Source organism: Aphelocoma coerulescens, chromosome 4 (genome assembly GCF_041296385.1).
Source record: "Aphelocoma coerulescens isolate FSJ_1873_10779 chromosome 4, UR_Acoe_1.0, whole genome shotgun sequence".
In the NCBI taxonomy this organism is placed as follows: Eukaryota; Metazoa; Chordata; class Aves; order Passeriformes; family Corvidae; genus Aphelocoma; species Aphelocoma coerulescens.
Window position 1 is genome coordinate 64310401 of NC_091017.1, and position 19429 is coordinate 64329829.

General features: G+C 38.7%; 1 protein-coding gene across 5 annotated transcripts in view; it reads right to left on the bottom strand.

The window, feature by feature from the left end:
* Nucleotides 1-19429, bottom strand: part of LOC138109949 (complement C1q tumor necrosis factor-related protein 7) — a 120698-nt gene that overhangs the window by 57207 nt on the left and 44062 nt on the right. For 3 of the 5 annotated variants that reach the window (XM_069014402.1, XM_069014401.1, XM_069014403.1), the window contains exons 2-4: nucleotides 12835-13033; nucleotides 11714-11959; nucleotides 6402-11011 (exon numbers count right to left, since the gene is read on the bottom strand). In XM_069014402.1, coding sequence (XP_068870503.1) covers nucleotides 10380-11011; nucleotides 11714-11951 — 870 coding nt within the window. In that variant the 5' untranslated portion in view covers nucleotides 11952-11959; nucleotides 12835-13033 and the 3' untranslated portion in view covers nucleotides 6402-10379. Of the gene's footprint in view, nucleotides 11012-11713; nucleotides 11960-12834; nucleotides 13034-19026; nucleotides 19099-19429 lie in introns of those variants that run through there. The other 2 variants (XM_069014404.1, XM_069014405.1) reach the window with 2 other exon arrangements.

Genomic DNA, 19429 nt, shown 5'->3' on the forward strand with positions numbered 1-19429 from the left:
GGGACAGCCGGCTGCACCGGCTTTACACTAACATATCTATCTATCTATCTATCTATCTATCTATCTATCTATCTATCTATCTATCTATTTTTTTTTTGTCTGTGTATAGATACATACTTATATATAGGATATATATACACATATTTATCTCTTGAACATCTCCTATACCTATCTATCTATCTATCTATCTATCTATCTATCTATCTATCTATCTATCTATCTATCTATCTATCTATCTATCTATATATCTATATCCTGTATATATCTATCTAGATATACATACATGCATATATATATCTCTACATGTCTCCTGTGTGTGTGTATATAAATATATATATATATAGGGGATATATATATTTCTTTTCTGTGTGTGTATAATGTACAGGATCTATCTCCTGTATATATATATCCATCTCCCGTGTATGCACACATACATATATAAACATTTGTGTCCCACTGATGGCACTACCAGGCTACAGTCCCAACACCACCCAAAGTTAGCACACACTGCTGGTTGTTAGCTAGATTAAAGCCTACTGATGCCCCAAAAGCATCTTGCCTTATCTTTACTGTTAATCTCCTCATACCATAGGAGTTTTGGGTTTCTTTTCCCCTTCTGACATTTTACTGCTTAAACACAATTACCTCTGTTCTGCAGATGAGAAAAAAAAGCTGTTCTGCAGATGAGGAAACAGGATAAGCTTGTGGTTTTACAACATACACAAGACTAAATGTATTTAACCAATAATTTGAAGATAATTTAATAAACTAAGTGTGGATCAATATGAAATAGAATTTTAAAAAATACAAATCCAAAACACATTAAGGGTGCCTGCTTCCAGCAGTGGTACTTACAGTTGCAGTGTATTTGTACAGAAATTAATTATGCAAATCTGTATTAACTAGAATAGTACTGACAGATGAGAAGAGCTTAAAAGAGAGTCTTGGGTTACTTATTCCATTTTTCACAGCTGTACATATGAAAGATTCCTGTATCAAATTTAAACAGTCGTTCCTAAAGGCACATGTAAATGGAGAACACTGACAACATTGAAGAAGTGCTTTATGGCAGCTTTCTTTAACAATTTGGTAGCATTTCTTGAAGTTAAGTACTGTAACAGACACTTTAAAATGTAGTAAACAACTGGATGCAAGAACTGTAAAGCTCTCCACTAGCTCAGAGGTGGTTTCCAAGCACTGGAAACTAACAACAGAAACACAGAGAAGTTTCTCTCACTGCTCTTTAAAAAAAATTATTACATCAATAGTACCTAGAAAATAATTTTGAGGATTTTGGGTTTCTTAAATCTGTCTCATTCATGAAAATGCAGTGACACTGAAACAGAGCTTAAGGAAAATGTTTGCTTCCTACCTGGGTTTTCTTATACAGCAACTCTTGGATCACAGACAAGAGCCAAACATCACACTCCCTGTAAAAGCAGTGCCTCAGCTCTGCTTTTAAAGAGAAAGAGTTAGATTTCCTGCTTAAACCACTAAAACACCTCTGGCAAACTTCTTTTTGTAAACAATTTCATCTACACTAAAAGGGAAATCATAAATAAAATATGGAGAGGATGCAGCTCCAGCAGACCATTGCAGTTACTGCAGTGATTTTAAAAAGCAAATATACATGGTATATTTTTACAGGGTCAAGGATGGTTATTTCAGGCTGAAGTACAATAAAATAGTCTCTCATCCTAACTTTAAGTATCCAAATTTGCTAAATTATCTGTCTTAATTTCCGTGTACTTCTTCTATAGTAAGTAAGGGAGCGGCACAGACCTTCTTGGGACTTGTATGAAACAGAGCAGTGATTCCTAAATACCGATCATTTCTAGAAGAGACTGGTTCACTCTGTTGACTAAAGAGAGGTGTTAAACCTCTAATTCAGACCTTATGAAACATTCCAGTGAGTATTTTTTTAGTTTAGTTTAGAAACACTTAGCTCCACTTTGAAAAAAATCTCTGAAAATTTCATGTAGGGATAAATCCTTGAAGTGGACGGTTAGTAGCCAGTTGTTTTTCTAGCGCCTGCTGTGTTCCAATGCAGTAAAATACTTGGAGTAATTAATGGAGCTGCATCAGGGGACAATGGTGCATTATTCTTTACAGATGACCTTTACAAATCAGCATCAGCCTCAGCAAACTTCTTAGCTTGTCATTTGGCGGAAAAATTACAGGAAACATAGCAGAGTTAAAAAAGATACCATCTCTAGAAGCTGTATTGGCAAACAGGCTTTTTGCCACCCCAGGCTTAAAAAATGTATCAGTAAATGCTCAGAGTAAGAAGTAAGACAAATCATAACTTTATAGAGTTATCAATATACCTTTATACTTCTGTAGCAGGGAAAAAAAGGAAAAAATAAGGATATGAAGGCTATGATAGTTGTTTTAGAGCCTGCTTAAAGGGAATCACACTCTTGAAGCCCTTGTTAGAGAAATAGAGGAGGGATAGGTTATCTTCCTGTTAAATGCTCACAGTCAGCTTATGCAGATACTAGGAATGGCAGAAATGTCAGCACTGGAGATGGTTTGTAGAAATGTGGATTGTCTTATATACCATTCCTAACTTTTGTAGCTACAAAGGGATTTATAACTTTCCTGTCAAGTCTAGAGAGGGGTCTTTTCTGAGCACTGAATTGTCAACAAAATAATCCTTATGTTAACATGTATGAATATCTCTAGTATGATCAGAATAAACAAAATTGTGAATACTAAATTGAGTTATTAGACCTATGTATAATTGTCTGTATATAAACAGTCTCTATAACAACTGAAGGTCTATAATTGCAAAGTTTTAGTGGTTGGAATCACATGAAAAGAGATGGATAAATTACTTCTCCTTTCTGAATACTATCCTAAGAAGGAGACCACGTGAAGAAGTAACCATAGTAGTTAAAAGAGATTAGGAGTATGCATTTTTAGTTGTGGAAGAGGAACTGTCATAGCTAGAAACATCTGACATGACAACAGCTTTCAAGAATGGGAAAGATATGTAATAGGAGGACAGGTTTCTTAGGGTAACATGCACAGCACACATCTCTATTATCTGCTAAGAATCATTGCATGTGGGGCTGTGGAAATGGTCCAGTGGGTGAAACTTCATACAAAATTTTGGCAAGAGCTCAGGTTTAACATCTTGTTTTGCTAATAAGTCTGTGTCCCAAAAATATACTCCAGTATCAGAAACAGTTGTACAAACAGTTTAAATAATGGACAATTATGAACAGCATTTATGTGAGGAACATTACTATGAGAACCTAAAGGAGCAGTTGGGAACCTTTGCTTAACAGGATGGAAAGCTGCTTAAAAACACATGTCAGTACAATGACTCTGCTCACAGGAGACACACAGAATTTGAACCACATATGTTTCCTGGAGTGGAGAACAACTCATTTATCTTGGTCAGCATTATAAAAACAGAGGCCAACCTAATGCCATTGATTACACAGGGCAGCAGACTTAGCGATCCACATAAGATGGTGTGAGCTGCTCTGCTCTGCTTGATGTGACATGTCACACTTGGCAATTAATTGCTGTTTTGTCAATGATGGTCAAGGCTGGCTTTTAGAACAGGCAGAGTAGATGGCAGCTTATAGTGCCCTTAATGTAGGATGCCCCAGGAGCGGGCAGTGGCATCATAGGCCCCTAGTTCAGAGTTAAAACAGTTTAAAACTCAACAGGGGACAATGAACATTGGAGTTATTTCTCAGGCTTTGAGGATAATATTAGGTTTGCTTTGCCATATACACTTCTTATTGCCTGCCTAGAATCAAAGTCAAAATTGGTAAAATCAACAGAAGGGAAACAGCAAATGTTATAAGCCACATGCAGCATTTACAGAATAAGAGTACATGTTGCTGTGTTCTTACAATAGGATTTAGGTACTATGTGCAACTCTACAGTGATCCCAGTTTCAAGGAGGTTACAAACGAGAAAGAAAAACTCAGCTGATCCTAATTATTTTTAAACTGTTCGCACCTGACTCCCAACATGACAGAAATCACAACATTTCCTGTAATTTGTCACATGCAGTTTGGAAGTCCGTGCTCACACATCAGAACATCTGACAAAATGTGCATGAATGCAGGTAGTGCATGGAAGGGGAATCAGCATCAGTGGTAGGGAAGTTCTCAGATGATGAAAGAGATTGTTGTTTAGCTTAAAAGTTTTAAGTCCTTTTCACTTTCTTCTGAGCCTAGAGATAACACTTCATTGAAAGTAGTGAAAGAAAAATCACTGCTGGTACATTTCCTTCAGGCAATTCACTAATTTCTAGAAATCCCACCTTCTTCTTGCAAAACAATCACTTTAGAGCCCACTGAGAACCATGGTTCATTTATATTTTTCAAGAATTCAGTATTTTTTGTCCTTTTGTTAAGATGGCATAAACAAGGTTATTCTACCAGAGAGATGATTTTACGAATTTTGTATTGGATTTAGTATTTAGGACAGGTACTTTAAAGTTGAAAAGAAACAAATTTATTATTTATTACTTTGGTGTAACTAGAATCACTCCAAGATTCATATCAGTACCCTCAAAAAATTCAATATTTTATGTATACTTAAGTGTATTGAATTTGGAGGCATGAGAGGATGGCTAGCCCATCTTAATATATTGCAAAATTTTCTGGAGACCAGCCAAGTTACTTCAATTGAAGGCATCCCCGGAGGAACTTGAGCAATACTTTATGGAAGATCTGCCGAGAGGGCACTTCCATCATTATCAGGGTACTTCTCTGTTATCATCAATCCACATCTTTTCTCTAATTTTGAGACATATAAATTACAAAAATAAATTATGCCAGTTTTTACACCTAACAGATTTTTCTTGAAGAGCAGTCATCTTATTTAACTTTTGCCATCTCAAAGTTAAATGCTAACCTAAATTAATAACTTAGATACAGGTAATATGAAGACATGGGTACTTCCTGATTCTTTCTTTCTTAATAAAAGTCTCTAATACAGGGTCATCCAAACAGGGATTTACCCCACCTATTTCTTTGCACTGATGACAGGAGAGCCAACAACTAATTTAGCCTTCACAATGATCTTTGAACTTTTATAGAGATTTCAGTCAGGTAGGAGAAATTTTATACTTGCGGCTGCAAGAACAATCTGCATAGAGGAAAAATCTGCTTACACCTCTTCCAGCAGGTCGCTGCCAAAATTATACCAAAATTATACTCAGGATTGAGGACTATCCAAATGCCAAATAATCCAAGACACCTTTCTCTTTGTGAATATTTGCTATTAAAAGATACGTGTATAATTACGGCAGCTGGTGTGGGGTCAGTAGCTCTGACCGAGGAAGCTGTGACTGGTCCGGAGAGATGGTCCCAAAAGAGATCACCTTCCCTCAGCCCGGTGTCTTCCCTCAGCTGCTGGCCGGAGGGCCCTTGCAGAAGCTGCCAGCTCTTTAGTGATTGTCAGCTCGTGATTCCAGCTCAGCTCTGCAGGGCACCTCCAGGCCAGAGCAGGGAGAGAAACGAGAGGCCCGTGTAGCTGTTCCGCACGAGGCAGCTTTATTAGCTCAGCAAAGGAGAGCCAAGAATGAACTTCTCCCTGCCCTCACAGGGGCAGGGGGCTGGCTTTATAGGGATACAGGGGGTGGGTGTTAGAGGGTAAGGGCCAATGGGCTACAAATGATCTGCATAGGGTCTCCCAGAAGATTCTGGGTTTGTCTTCTTCTCGCCGTAACTGCAAGTGGTTGCCTTTCCAGGGGAGTTCTGCCGGGAGATGGAGCAACCTCCTTATCTCAGCAGACATCCCTCCAGGGCAGTGGCTGGGCATACCCTATATATAATATGTCTAATTAGTTTTTCTTTTGCATTAGGTAGCAACTTTCATGAATTGATCTGACATGTGCAGCTAGGAAAAAACCAAGTATCAGTGACTGAGAATTTCATGATAGTATTTTTGAAATTTCTTCCTGTGGATGTGAGGAAGAATCATACCTCTGAAATTCAGAAATGCTTACGTAACCTCAGCTGGGAGTGTTGACCTAATGAGTTACAGGAAAATGTATATGACCTCTAAATGCTCTCTGAGCTGGAGTCTAGATAGTTTATACTAAAAGGGATAAATTTCTTCTTGAAAGCATTACTCATTGGTAAAGATAATGATACATTGCTTTCTCAACTCTATTTTTTTCCTGTTTACTTTCATGTGTTATTTCTTGGATGGGACTCATCAACTACTGAAAGACTTATACAAAGCAATCCCCGTTTCCACGTAAAACTGAAGTTCCTGCTGACCAAACTGCTTAGCACAGCATTAGTATAATTATTCTGAGTATGAATTACCTGCCAATGGGTAAATAAATCAATAAATAAACCAGTCAGTGAAAACTAATTTATTCAGTAAATATGTTAGTGAATGAATATGAACAGAACCTACTGAGTGACCTGTAGAAGGTAAATAGAGTATTAAATGAACTGCAACAACTAATGTAACATACTTGGTAGGAAATGAAGTTGCTTCTCATTTTGTATATTTTTTCTTATTCTAAAAGTACATAAATGGTGCTAGGTAAATTTAAAAAGATTTGAAGAATGTAGATTATGTTGTCAGTACTGATGTCCATTACTAATTATTTCCTCTATATTTTCTCAACATTGTAAAAGGACATAAGAGGACTTACTGCTCAAAAAAAAATTGTGTAACAGCCTAACCATCTAATACAAATACCAGTAGTCAAGACAGTGAAAGTATTTATTCAATGTAATACACTCATAAAAATTTGAAAAGGTAGATAAATGTTTAATTAATTATCTAGGTTAAAAATATTCAGCAATGGAACCTGTTACTAATTTATTCCTTAATGTCACTCTACCAAGTATAAAGAAAGTCTGAAAGAGTAGAAGACTGTGGAGAGCTGTTTTGTTTCAAATAACTTTATTTTTACTTGTTTATCTTTACATATATCCCAAGTAAATATATATATACTTTTACTTAAAAATCTCAGGAACACTGATGTCCTTAATATTTTTTGAAGGTGTCCTGATGGGTCGAGGCTTGTATGAGTTCTTGCAGCCTCGATCAGGAAGCCCAAGAGTTGGTGCTGCATAAAGACATGTTTCCTCCCAGGAGTTTCTTCTGATGACACTTATTTCTCTCTGTGGACTGTAGGAAAAGTCTAGATGACTAATTTGATCTGGATGCCTAATTTTATATGGCATTATGCCATGTCTAGAATAACCAATATATTGTGTAGAAATCATTGATTAATTTCAAATTTGACCATTTGAAGAGATTTTGCTCTTTGTTATCCTACAGTGTTTTGAAACAAACCAGACCTCCCCATGTACTGGTGTGAATTGTGGAAAGACATCAGCCCAAGATATTTTCCATATAAATTCAAATTTAGACAGATAAATATCCCAAATGCAATATCATGTCATCAAAGTTGATCTATTTTCAAGTAATATACTTGCAATAGCAATGATTTACTTTAAGATAATGTCTTGAGACCCTTAATGAGGGCAGGGACACATGGTACTTGTATACATATGTTGTCCATATGTGTAGTAGAAGTATTCTTCTTGACAAAACCTATAGAAATAATTCAACAGAATTACTTACTTTTAACTCGTCATGCCAAAATATTAAACTGTTCAAAAAAGTTTAGAATCCAAATGGGAAAACTTTGGGAAGCTAAAGTTACTTCTCTATCATTGTACAAACATAAATCTAAAATTGCTAAAAAAAGGAAAGCAATAACTCTTGGTTTACTTATTCCCATGGTGTCATTTTCAATATAGGTGTGGTTAAAATGTCTTTTTTATATTGGATTCATTTTTACAGATTATTACATGGGAGCAGTTTGCTCATATTTAGGATTGCAACCAGGAATATTTCACTATAAAGCTGTAAATTTTCTCTGTTTCATTGAGGAAAATTAGTTTTGTCTGAAAATTTCCAGATGTATTATAACTACCAAATACATTTCTGTAGAGTCTGAAGAAAATCAGTCATACTCTTTCCTTAAGGTTGGGCTTATCAGATTTTCTAACTCTAATAAAACTGATTTGTTACTCCTAACATAAACTTAAAACTGATTCAAAGGTCATAAACTTATTTCCATATTTTCTAACATAATAATCTAATTAAAAACTTCTATTAGTTGCTTTTCCTGCATGATACATATTCTGGGTCCAGTCCTGCATCTGTTGAATTATGCTTCATGGAAGTCATGGGCTCGATATGATCCTCTGCTGTGTCCTGTGGAATTCAGTGCACGCAGCACTGAGCAATGCTGATGGTCTTTGTGCCTCAGATAGGCACTGATGTCTGTGAAGAATTGGCATCAATCATAATTGCAAATGATGATTGGACTGCATTTTGCACTCATATTGTCCTTAATTTGCAGATGTATAAATGATTGTACAGCAGGGTGATAAACTGAATCTCTAAGTGTTCTCTTCCATATTTTTCACAGAAAGCAGCCCTTGTATGACACTAACAAATTAGATGTCTAGTTAGAAAAATAATCTACTTTTGTCTTCTCTCAGACATCTCTCACTGTCAAATAAAAAATGGTTCTAGAAGCATTGCCAGTTTGATTTGTGGTCAGGGCTTTGCACCTGTTCCCTGCATAAAGCAGCAGTCATGTACTCAAAGCCATGCATGCTAATGTGGGAGGAAATGAGGGCACGGATACAGAGTGCACAGACTACTGTTCCATACATAACCATCATGCTGGTTCTGCAACCTCAGCAGTATTTTTGTGTCATTTTGTCTGGTTGTAACTTTCTTAATTCAGTCAAATACACAGAAAAAGATCCAGAAATTTCCCTTTGCCTTGGTCATAACTAAAGTGGGTTCAAGAGTTGTGCAACACAGACCATTAACATTTAATATCTGAATAACTGCTAGAAATAGCAGGTCTGTGTAAATCTGGAATGAATAAAAGATTGTAAATTCTTGGAAAGTAAGAAGACTCAATGAAATATTGCCAGTCTTGACTGGTGTTGGATGCTGGAGAACTTGTGATGTTCCTAGATATTTTTGCAATGATTGGTTGCTGCCACTGGTAAAATGGTTTCCTGATTTCCAGTGGGGATTGATACAGTTTCTCACCAATGGATCTTTCTGTGCTACCATCTGTTAGAGGGAAGTGCCAGGTACTACCAGATATTTTATCTCCACATGGGTGCAGACAGTGATTAAATCACCTCTTAACCTCATTGACAAGAAAAGTAAATTGACTTTGTTACATCTATTGTATAAACCCCATGCATAGAAGTATAAACATTTTTTTGCGACTTTCAAGTAAGTTTTTGAAACACTGACAGAAATAGTAGCTTCCTAGGTAACTGCTATTCATGTCTACTTTTAATTCCATTTATCATACATCCAAAGGGCGGTAGCAACAGCCTACTTTAATTACTCCTATTTAGATCCATGAGGTCCCATGTACCTTTTCCAAGTTCATTGATTTCCTGAATGCAGTTTTTCATCTTGTGTGTGACCTACATTTATTTCATTGCATTTGGCCATATTGAAATATAACTTCTGCTTTAATGATGTGACTCACTTTGCTTCATATAATTTACTCTTATTAGTGATTACTATCCTGTCATTTTCTTGCATCCACAATTTTCTTCAGCAAAAGTTTATACTTTTTTTCCACATTTCTCATAAAGATAGTAGATGGCTTTGAAAGAATAGCAAAGACACTTGGAATTACACTGAAAATACCCACATTGAATACTGACTATCACCAAGTTTTCAGATATTCCGGTTTTTAATTTCTTTATATGTTTGATAGCTTTTTTCTAGTCTTTTATGGCTGCCCTCAGCTAGTACAAATCTTCATGTACTTATTGGGAGGTTGGTTAGGTATGAATGCTATTTCTTGGTGTAAATATCAGATGGGACTGTCCTTGTGACCTGAGCAGTGGCATCCTGAAGCAGTCATTTCTATTTTATTCCTCTCCTTCAAAAAATTCAATATTTTATCTGTTTTTAATGTATTACCTGTCTTAAAATGACCAAAGATGATATTGCAGTTTATTGTTCAATTTTACTTTAATGTAATATACAAAATATCCCTTCTAAATTGCAACTTAATAAATTTTATATAAAATCCAATGTACAGTATCTTAAATTTGTTTAAATATAAACATAATTCTAGGGAAGAGTCAGTCCTGAAGTGATGCAGTCTTTTGCTAATTACAGTTCATTTTGATATCCCTGCTGTTCGTTAAAAAATCCATCCTAGATTCTAGAAACATCCTTACGAGCTCAGATTTGGTTCCAATCAAAACAAGAATGAACTCCCAGCTATTTTTTTTTCATTCAACTTTGTGTTCCCCACACAGATAAATAAATTCCTGTGCTGGGGCCTCCAGTTTGAATGTCATTTGACATCTGCTTTAGAGCTCATCTTCATCTGATAAAGCATCAAGGTAATCTGTATCAACGTATAAGAGAAATCCAGAAAACAAACTGTCTGCCCATGTTGGATCAGAAAAGAGACCATTCTGATCTGTGTAGAAGATCTCAAGCCATACTTCATCTTCTGGCTGAAGGTAGATCACTGTGGATCCAGATGCTACATCATGGTTGCCTGTGTTCGCATCAAAAGTCTTGATCCGGTACTTCCCATTGTGAACCAGCCCAATTGCAAGATGCTTGTTTGCTAAGGTGATATCATAAGAAAAATAATAAATCCCTGGGATGGCACAAATGAACTTTCCTGTGGACGGGTTGTAATGCTCCCCCTCGTTGAAGAGGACTTTATTGAATACAATTGGTAATCTTTCCTCTGGGTAGCTTGTGGTGATGCCAACAGAAAAGGCAGATTTCAGCACTATCTTTCCACACTTACAGACCCCTGGTGCACCTGGCTCTCCTCGGTCTCCTTTATCTCCCTTAGGTCCAGGTGGTCCAGCTGGACCTACTTCACCTTTGGCACCAGTCAATCCTCCAGGTCCTTTTTTACCAGACTCACCTTGGTCTCCTTTCTCTCCAGCTGGTCCTAATGGCCCAGTCTTTCCTCTTAAACCTTCAAAAACATTTTAAGTTAGTTAATCGTTGCACATATCACCTCAGTAAATGATTGTGTGGGCTACTGTGTGTGCCTGAACAAACAAGAAAAACATGGTCAGAATTTCACAATACTCTAGAAAAACTTTCAAAATTTTCTAGTAAGTTTGCAAAAGGAATGACAGGTTGAAACAAATTACCAGGCTTCACAGCATGCAGGTCCTTTGTTTCTATGTTCCTACTTTTCTTCATGTGTCTTAATTACACATTAAAGAATTGTATATGTAATCAGTCTATTGCTGCCTGAACTACAGTCACTGCTGATGGGAAGGACAGCAGTGTGGCTACCTACGTAGTGATACTTGTGCACTAGAGCATTTTTAGTGCATACCTAAGTACCTGCTAATCTTTTATGCCTGGCTAATGGCACAGGTGAGACTATTTATTTGACGCCACAGATGCTTCCTTCTTCCCAAATTTTTCTTAGCATCTGTGTGAAGGAAGGTTGTGCATTTACATTTCTTTATACTGATATCAGTATGTACATATTGGACATATCTAAAATATATCTGCATACTTTCTTTCTCTCACTATGTTTACACATGCATCACACTTAAACCCACACATACACACTTTCATCATATATGTGTATATATAACAGTGATGATGAAGGGTCTTGCTTTTTTGTACTACTGTGTTAGGTTACACAAATATTCAATACCTGCACTCCCTTTTTCACCTTTTTCTCCCTTCCTGCCATCTCTACCATCTCTTCCTGGAAGACCAATGCGTCCATGTGGCCCCGGGGATCCACTGGCTCCAGGGGGTCCTGCAGGGCCTGGCAAACCCGGGATGCTACAGATATATCTGGTGTAGTAATTTTCTCCTTTGGTCTGGCTTTGAAGAGGTTGTTCACTTGTATAGATGGCAAAACTTGTAATGTACAGCAACACAAACATCCTCAGATCTGGAAAAAGAAATATGAGTAAGACACTCTAGTCACATGCAAATGGCTCTAAATATGCAAATAAGTGACACTGTGATGCGTTATGCACAGGTAGAAGTGCAGAGCTGAACCTGGAATTTCTGCATTACCAAAGTCCATGTAGGAGGGAAGGAGGAAAGTGTCAGGTTGAAGCTTTTTCTGGGCACTGTATATGTTGCTGTATGTCTTTCAAGTAAGGAGCTGTAGACTGGCATAGTCTAACTGGTGAATATCAGCCTTTTTGGGGCCAAATGTTGACACGTGAAAAAATAACCTGGATTTTTTCAATGCAAAAACCTTTGATTGCATAGTTTATTTTGTCTTTGGGCCCTACATAAGCTTTATAGATAAAAGCCCTCTTGCTGGAGGGAGTTAGTCTGTGCTAGAGGAATATGCCTGTAGTGAGGATAAAGCTTACACCTTCATTTCATTTTGAAATTTGCCCTTATGGTGGCAAATGAATCTCCAGTTTAAATAACTTCAGCAGAAACTTGCTGAAGCTGCAGGAAGGCTGGCAGTTAGAGAACTACAGCTTCAATGGCTCTTGGAAACAGCACAAATAAACACTTCACCCCAATCGGTCAGGTGGAACCAGGCCCCTGCCCTGCCCTGCAGGAGATGGTGGAGTGTGAATGGGCTGCTAACAGGTTGGGTTTTTTAAGTCTGGCGTGGGCTGTCATATATAATGAACTGTGTGGCAATATCTTGAAAGAAAATTGTTTAAACCTTTAAAGATAGTATTTGGGTGTTTTCATAAACTATATTAGATGGAAATTGGATTTCTCTTTCCCACTGCATACTGGGATACTTAAGAAAAGTAACTGTACAAACAGTGACACGCTGAGTAATTGCAGTACCTGATATACAAAGGTGTCTTAAATTAGTGTTGCATTAGCAGAGAGTCAGTCATGGGTCAGGTGAGAACCTACAAGTCAAGCTGGTTTTTCTAGTTCCTTTGCTGTCTTCTCAGAAAACTTGTGTGGGTTTTTTTGTTGGAGCTGTCCATTCCTTCAAAGCTAATTTGCAGCATTCAAGGAAATCAGAATCCCCTGGTTTCTGTGGGGAGAAAAAGAAGAAATAGAATGGGTGATTGAGAAAATATCTGTGAAATGCAGTCAATATTTTTTTTTACAGTGAATCATAGATTCATAGAACCATTAAGGTTGGAAAAAACCTTTAAGGTAAGGTTATCAAGTCCAGCCATCCACCTAACAGCATCACCATGTTCATCACTAAACCATGTCACATCCACACGTTTCTTGAACACTTCCAGGCATAGTGAGTCTGCTGCTTTCCTGGGTAGCCTGTTCCAATGTTTGTCAACCCTTTCTGTGAAGAAAGATTTCCTGCTACCCAATCTAAACCTCCAGTAGCACAGCTTGACATCATTTCATCTCATCCTGTCATTTGTTCCCTTGGAGAAGAGACTGACCCCCACCTGGCTACCACCTCCCGTCAGGTGGTTGTAAAGAGTGATAAGGTCTCCCCTGAGCCTCCAGGCTAAACACCCCCAGCTCCCTCAGCTGCTCTTCACAGGTCTTGTGCTCCTGACCCTTCATCAGCTCCACTGCCCTTCTCTGGACACATGCCAGCACCTCAATGTGTTTCTTGAAGTAGGCCCAGAATTGAACAGGGGGTTTGAGGTGTGGCCTCACCAATGCCCAGTACAGAGGAACAATCACTGTCCTGGTCCTGCTGGCCACACTATTGCTGATACAGGCCAGATGCCACTGGCTTTCTTGGTCACCTGAGCACATTCTGACTCATATTCAGCCACTGTTCATGGGCAACCCCACTGGGGTCCTTTTCCACTGGGCAGCTTTCCAGCCACTCTGTCCCCAGCCGGTGGCACTGCCTGGGGTTGCAGGACCTGGCACTTGACCTTGTTAAACCTCACAGAACTGCCCACAGCCCACAGCCTGTCCAACTCCCTCTTCAGAGCCTTTTAATCTAGAAATAGTTGTTCTCATTCCCCTCTCTGTGATACTGATTGGCATTAACTGATATATTTAAAACCCCAAGCTGTTACATTTATTTTCAGTTCATGATATTTCAACTGGTATATGGATGGTATGGTCAGATCTATTAATCAGGGAAAAGATCAGCATATGTGTATACACATGCATATACATATACACAGTCTTTATGAAGAATCCTTTATTTTACAGAGTAGAAAATTAGAAACTGCTATGGTATCAGTGGTAATGCAGAAAAAACCATGAAAATATTGTATTTGGAGAGAAATAAACAATACTCCAAAATTCTCTTCAGTGATATATATTCAGCTTTTCATTTTAGACATCTTGCATCAAATTGGCAGAAACCAAACTATTAATTTTGCTGTCATTTGATAAAGCTGTGCAGTCAGGCACAGAAGTCTCCACAAATGGATTAGCATATGAATGCTGAACATTACAGCAGAGCAGCAAACAATAACTACAAGCACAAACTTCACAGTGATGTTTGCTCTGATGTACTACTGAGCGTACTCAAATAAAGCTCACAGATTTTCACAGGACTTAAATCAGGCACAACAAAGCTCTCTGCAGAGAAGAAAAACTTGAAACACTTAGCCAGGAGGGAACAGCTTGGAGGGACTTCATGCTTAAGGCTGTGTATGCATTTTACACAAAGCTGATGGATAAGAAGCAGACATGACCTAAGGATCAAGGACTGGAAAAAAATCCTGCCCTTTGCCAGATGAAAGTCTGAATCAGTAGGCTTGATCTTCCCACACTGGGTTGCATGTAAGCCAAGCAAAAACAATCTCAACAATTGCTAGTTTTGCCTGCGTCAAGGATCTTTTACAAATCGGAGTTAAAACCTTCACACAGCTGCTCCTGTCAATGGCTGGACAGTAACTTATTGATGTGTGAAGCTGTCTCCAGCTCCCAGAAATCCCCTGCTGTTTTTCTCATGTGCATACAGGAAATTAATTAGTCTGGGACGTGTATTTCTGAAAAGACCATGGGAAAAATGCCACTTGGGAAGGTAAGGGGAATGGGGTTGTTGAGATAGGGTTGTGCCTTAGATAGCTGGGATGTTGTGTTTGGAGAACCAGTTTGGGATGTCCTCCATAGAGGACAATGTATGGAGCTTTCATCTATGTATTGGGGGTCTGAGGGAGTGATGGGGCTGTGTAGCTGAATGGTGGGAATGCAATAAGGCAAACAGAGCTGGGCTAGGGAGAAAATGGTGATAATGTTCAGGTGATGATATTTACAGGCCTGAATTTAGTCTTGGGGGGAACACAAAAAGCTTCTTCCAATGTTGGTAGCCAAAAAATGACATTTGGGAAACCATGCATTAAGCCAGAGAATCAGGACTTCTCTTGCCCTTTGATTTCAGACTCTTGCATTTCTTTGTGCATAGTAGTAGTCATTTTAAAAGGAGTGAGGGTGCTGTCTGTTATTTCAGTCTCTTGGAAAGTGTGAATCTACTCAGACCAAGGAAGGAAGTACAGTGTTGAACCGATGCCCCCTGTTTGTGAGTGCTCCAAAAGCACCATTGAAATGTTAAAGATGAAAAAGAACATGTGACTGTGGCTTTTGAAATTTCAGGTTTACTTAGGAGGCCAAAATCAGAGCTTTCAGTCCACAGGGGTTATGAAGTTAGAGGGTATAATAGACGTCCCAGATCACTTTCTCAGGAGTCACTTACGTTGCAGTTAAATATTTGTTCACAGAGAGTTAACTGGGAGGCAGAACATGAATCATAAATAACACTTTGTTCTTGGCTTCTGGTTGTCCTTTTCAAAGATAAAAACTTTTGTCCATAAACCGGGGTAGGAAACAAAGTCATTTATATATGCCAAGTGATTTTTCTCCAGGGAAAAACAACATTTGAGGAGTTCAATGTATTTTTCCAAAAACTGAAAGCCAGAATAAGCACATGGTATTCTTCTTCTGAACAATAACAGACATCTTAATCATAGCCATCACCAAAAATAATAATGAAAATGGTATAAACACAGGGTTAGAATAGTGTTATTCCAAGTTTAGGAAATGGCATTTCGATAGGTTTCAAATCCAGTAGGTAGAGCAAGAGTGCACATCAAGGCATTCACTGGAAGATTATGAACATGCTGATCAGTTCTAGTCATAGAATCATAGCTCGGTCTGTGTTGGAAGAGACCTTTAAGATCATCTAGTTCCAGCCTCCCTGCTGTGGGCAGAGATGCTTTCCACTAGACCAGGTTGCTCAGAATGGTTTCTGATACAGATTTCCCAAGTGAGCAGCAGATTCCTTTGTTCCATCACTATTCTTAAAGTCATCTCATTCATTTGATATTGGAAAAACATTCAAAAAGCTTTTCTGGACCTCGTTGCCGTCTGTGATGGTGGCAGATCTAAAGAGTCTAAAGCAGCGTGGCTGGCAATTCAAGGGAGGTGCTTATGCCCCTCTACTCCACTCTCATGAGATCCCACCTGGAATGCTGTATCTAGCTTTGGGGTCCTGAGCTCAGGAAAGACATGGACATGGTGGAGCAGGTTCAGAGGAGGCCACAAAGATGATCAAAGGTCTGGAGCACCTCTCCTATGAAGACGTGCTGAGACAGTCAGTACTTAAAGGTGGTAATTATGAGAAAGATGGCAACAGTCTATTTAGTAGGGCCTGTTGCAATGGGACAAGGGGTAATGGCTTTAAACTAAAATAGGGTATATTTTAAATAGATAGAAGGAAGAAATTTTTTATTATGATGATGGCAAAACACTGGAACAGGTTATCCAGAGAGGTGGTCAATGCCCCATCCCTGAAGACATTCAATGCCAGGTTGAACACAGCTCTAAGCAAAGTGATCTAGTTGAAGATGTGTCTGATGATTGCAGGGGGGTTGGTTAGATGACTTTTAAAGGTCTCTTCCAACACAAACTGTTCTGTGATTCTATGATCTCCCTTGAGAACATACTCTGTAAGTTAGATCCCCATTGAAGCCAGGTGCTCAGCAGAGGATCTTTATCATCAAGCCATTAGGAAATCTCATTTCATTACTGGTATGCTCAGGCTATGTTATTAACATTTTTTTAAACTTACAAAGTAAGAGATTGTAACAAATTCCCAGCTTTGAGTCTTTCTGGTATATGATCTAATATTTCTCACTTGTTCAACTATGTTGGGCTAATTCTAAAATTTACTAATTGGCATTGTTTTGAAACAAGCGTAGAAGATTTCCCATGAATTTGTTAAAAATAAAAGCTAGGTCAAGCGTTAGTAGCTATTAGTCACAAGCTACCCTGACTGTGTTCTTACTTTTGTCTTGCCTTGCTAGCTTTGAATTCACTTCCAATACACACACAGAGCTGTTTAATCAGTAGAAGATGTGTTTTAACTTCCTTGTGCACAAAGATGTAGATGAGAAGTTGTGATACTTATGGCCCTTTCTGTCTGCAGCCCTGGAAATGGATTAGTGGTAAAGAACAAGATAGTCTATATGTCCTTTGGCTTTCCAAAAGCAAAGGCCTGTACTACCTCACATTGCTACCATGAATCCTCACCGTGAGACTCACAGACCTACCCCAACTCTCCCATCCAGGAACTGTGGGAGGAGACACAAGGTGAATAAGGAGGTAGTAAGTCAGGATGAGAAGCAGAGAGAGAGACAGCCTCAACAATTAGTTTGAAATCTCCCTGGCTATGCCAGTCTTTTCCCTCACAAGACATGATCCACAAAAGTCAGCTGTGTCCACATGCCTGAAGAGTTCAAACCTGCCATTCAATCTGCCACCACCACTCACCTTTCTACAAAGCCTCAGAAACAGGTGCATACGGTTTGGCATGCCACACTCAGCAGTTTCTTTGCTCTGTATGATTTTTATGCCATTTAAAATATAAGTCTTAATGATGGATTTTTTTCCCATGGATTTAACAATGATCATCCACCTTCAGCTGGACACAGCTTTATGCATCTCCCAGCTTGTTTTGTGTTATGGGGGCTGTGCTGAATTTCCAAAACTCCACCTGTAAGACCATGCCTTACACTAATGAATCAAGACCACAGCTGGCCATCACCACACTGCTTGGGTTAGCTACACAATCCAGCAATCTTCACATGGCTTTACACTGTTTTTTTTTCCCTTGTGTAAGAAGGGGAAAGTGACCCAACAGTTTTTTGAGCAGTCTGAACTTCTGATTTTCAGTACCAGAATGGCTGATGGTGCCCAAAGGAATCAATCAGCCAGTGGGAAGGACCATTAGCTAAATATTTCTGAGAAAACAATCCTTAAAGCCCTTATTAGCAATGCTGACATTTAACATTTTCACTCACTTAAGTTTGTAGTCAGTCATAGCTGAACAATTTTCTTCATAACTATGTTGAATGCAGTCAGCTTCTTCAACCATGTCTCAAACCTTCATGAAAAGTAAAGTGCTTGTAATCAAGGCCAGAAGTTTAATATGTTCGATTTTCAAAATACCAAAAGAGTGGGAGCAATTTTATTTCTCAGTGTCTGACTTGAAACAGTCTCTCCAGGTATTCCCATTATTTGGAAGGTTGCTTTTCTGAAAAATGCCTGAGAATTTGGTCAAGGTGTATATTGGTGAGATGGCTTGACTCAGTTGGGGGGAATTTTAACAAGAATGCTGGCAGGCGAAGCAGTTTCACTGCCAGTTCTACCAGAACACACAAATAAATATAACATGACAGAATTTGTTTTGACAGAAAGCCAGGAAGTGAGGCCAATTGCTTACAGTTGGCAAGTAACAGGGAGACAATAACATGTTTGCTTGCGGTGTAGAGAAAAATGGCCAGGGTTTAACACTGGAAGACTCAGAATATGAGTATCCCTACACCTCAGGTACAGGCTTATTTGAAATTTTTTCTCTATTTTTTAAAAATAAAATAAAGAGACAGGAGCCATAAATTAGAAACTGTCTTCAGTGATGACCTACAGTTTGAAGGGTTAGTTATGAATCTGGACTGGAATACAGCATATGGAAGCATGTAGGCATCTAAAGATGTGGATAGATGCCTAGAGCAATGAGCCCATCTCCTGTGGAATGCCTTTCAGTTCAAGCAGGCTGCCTTCTCTTGGTTCCTCTCCAGCCCTTACCAGGAAAATTTCCATCTCCTGTCTTAGATCATTCTGCCTTGCCAACCTTGTGATGATAGAGAAGAAATAGACAACAGGCTGGGAAAACCATTTTGGATGGCCTGGAAAGAGGAAAAACAGGGTGTAAAAATAAAATATCAAACTGCAGGGCACATGGGGACAAATAAGAACAAAAGTCACAGATTCTTGCCACAAGTCATGGGTACAGCCTTGTGCCTTGTGCTCGCTTGAGTTCCCACCTGGGCTTTGTGAGTAGAAGTCCATAGAGTGCTGCCCTCATGAGAGCAATCACTTTGCACAGGAGGGACTGATGGAGGACAGCCAGCAAAGCAAGAACTACTTTGGGAACTTCACTGGATATATAGCTGAATATGTTGCAGCCCCTGGGCATGGCTTAATTCTC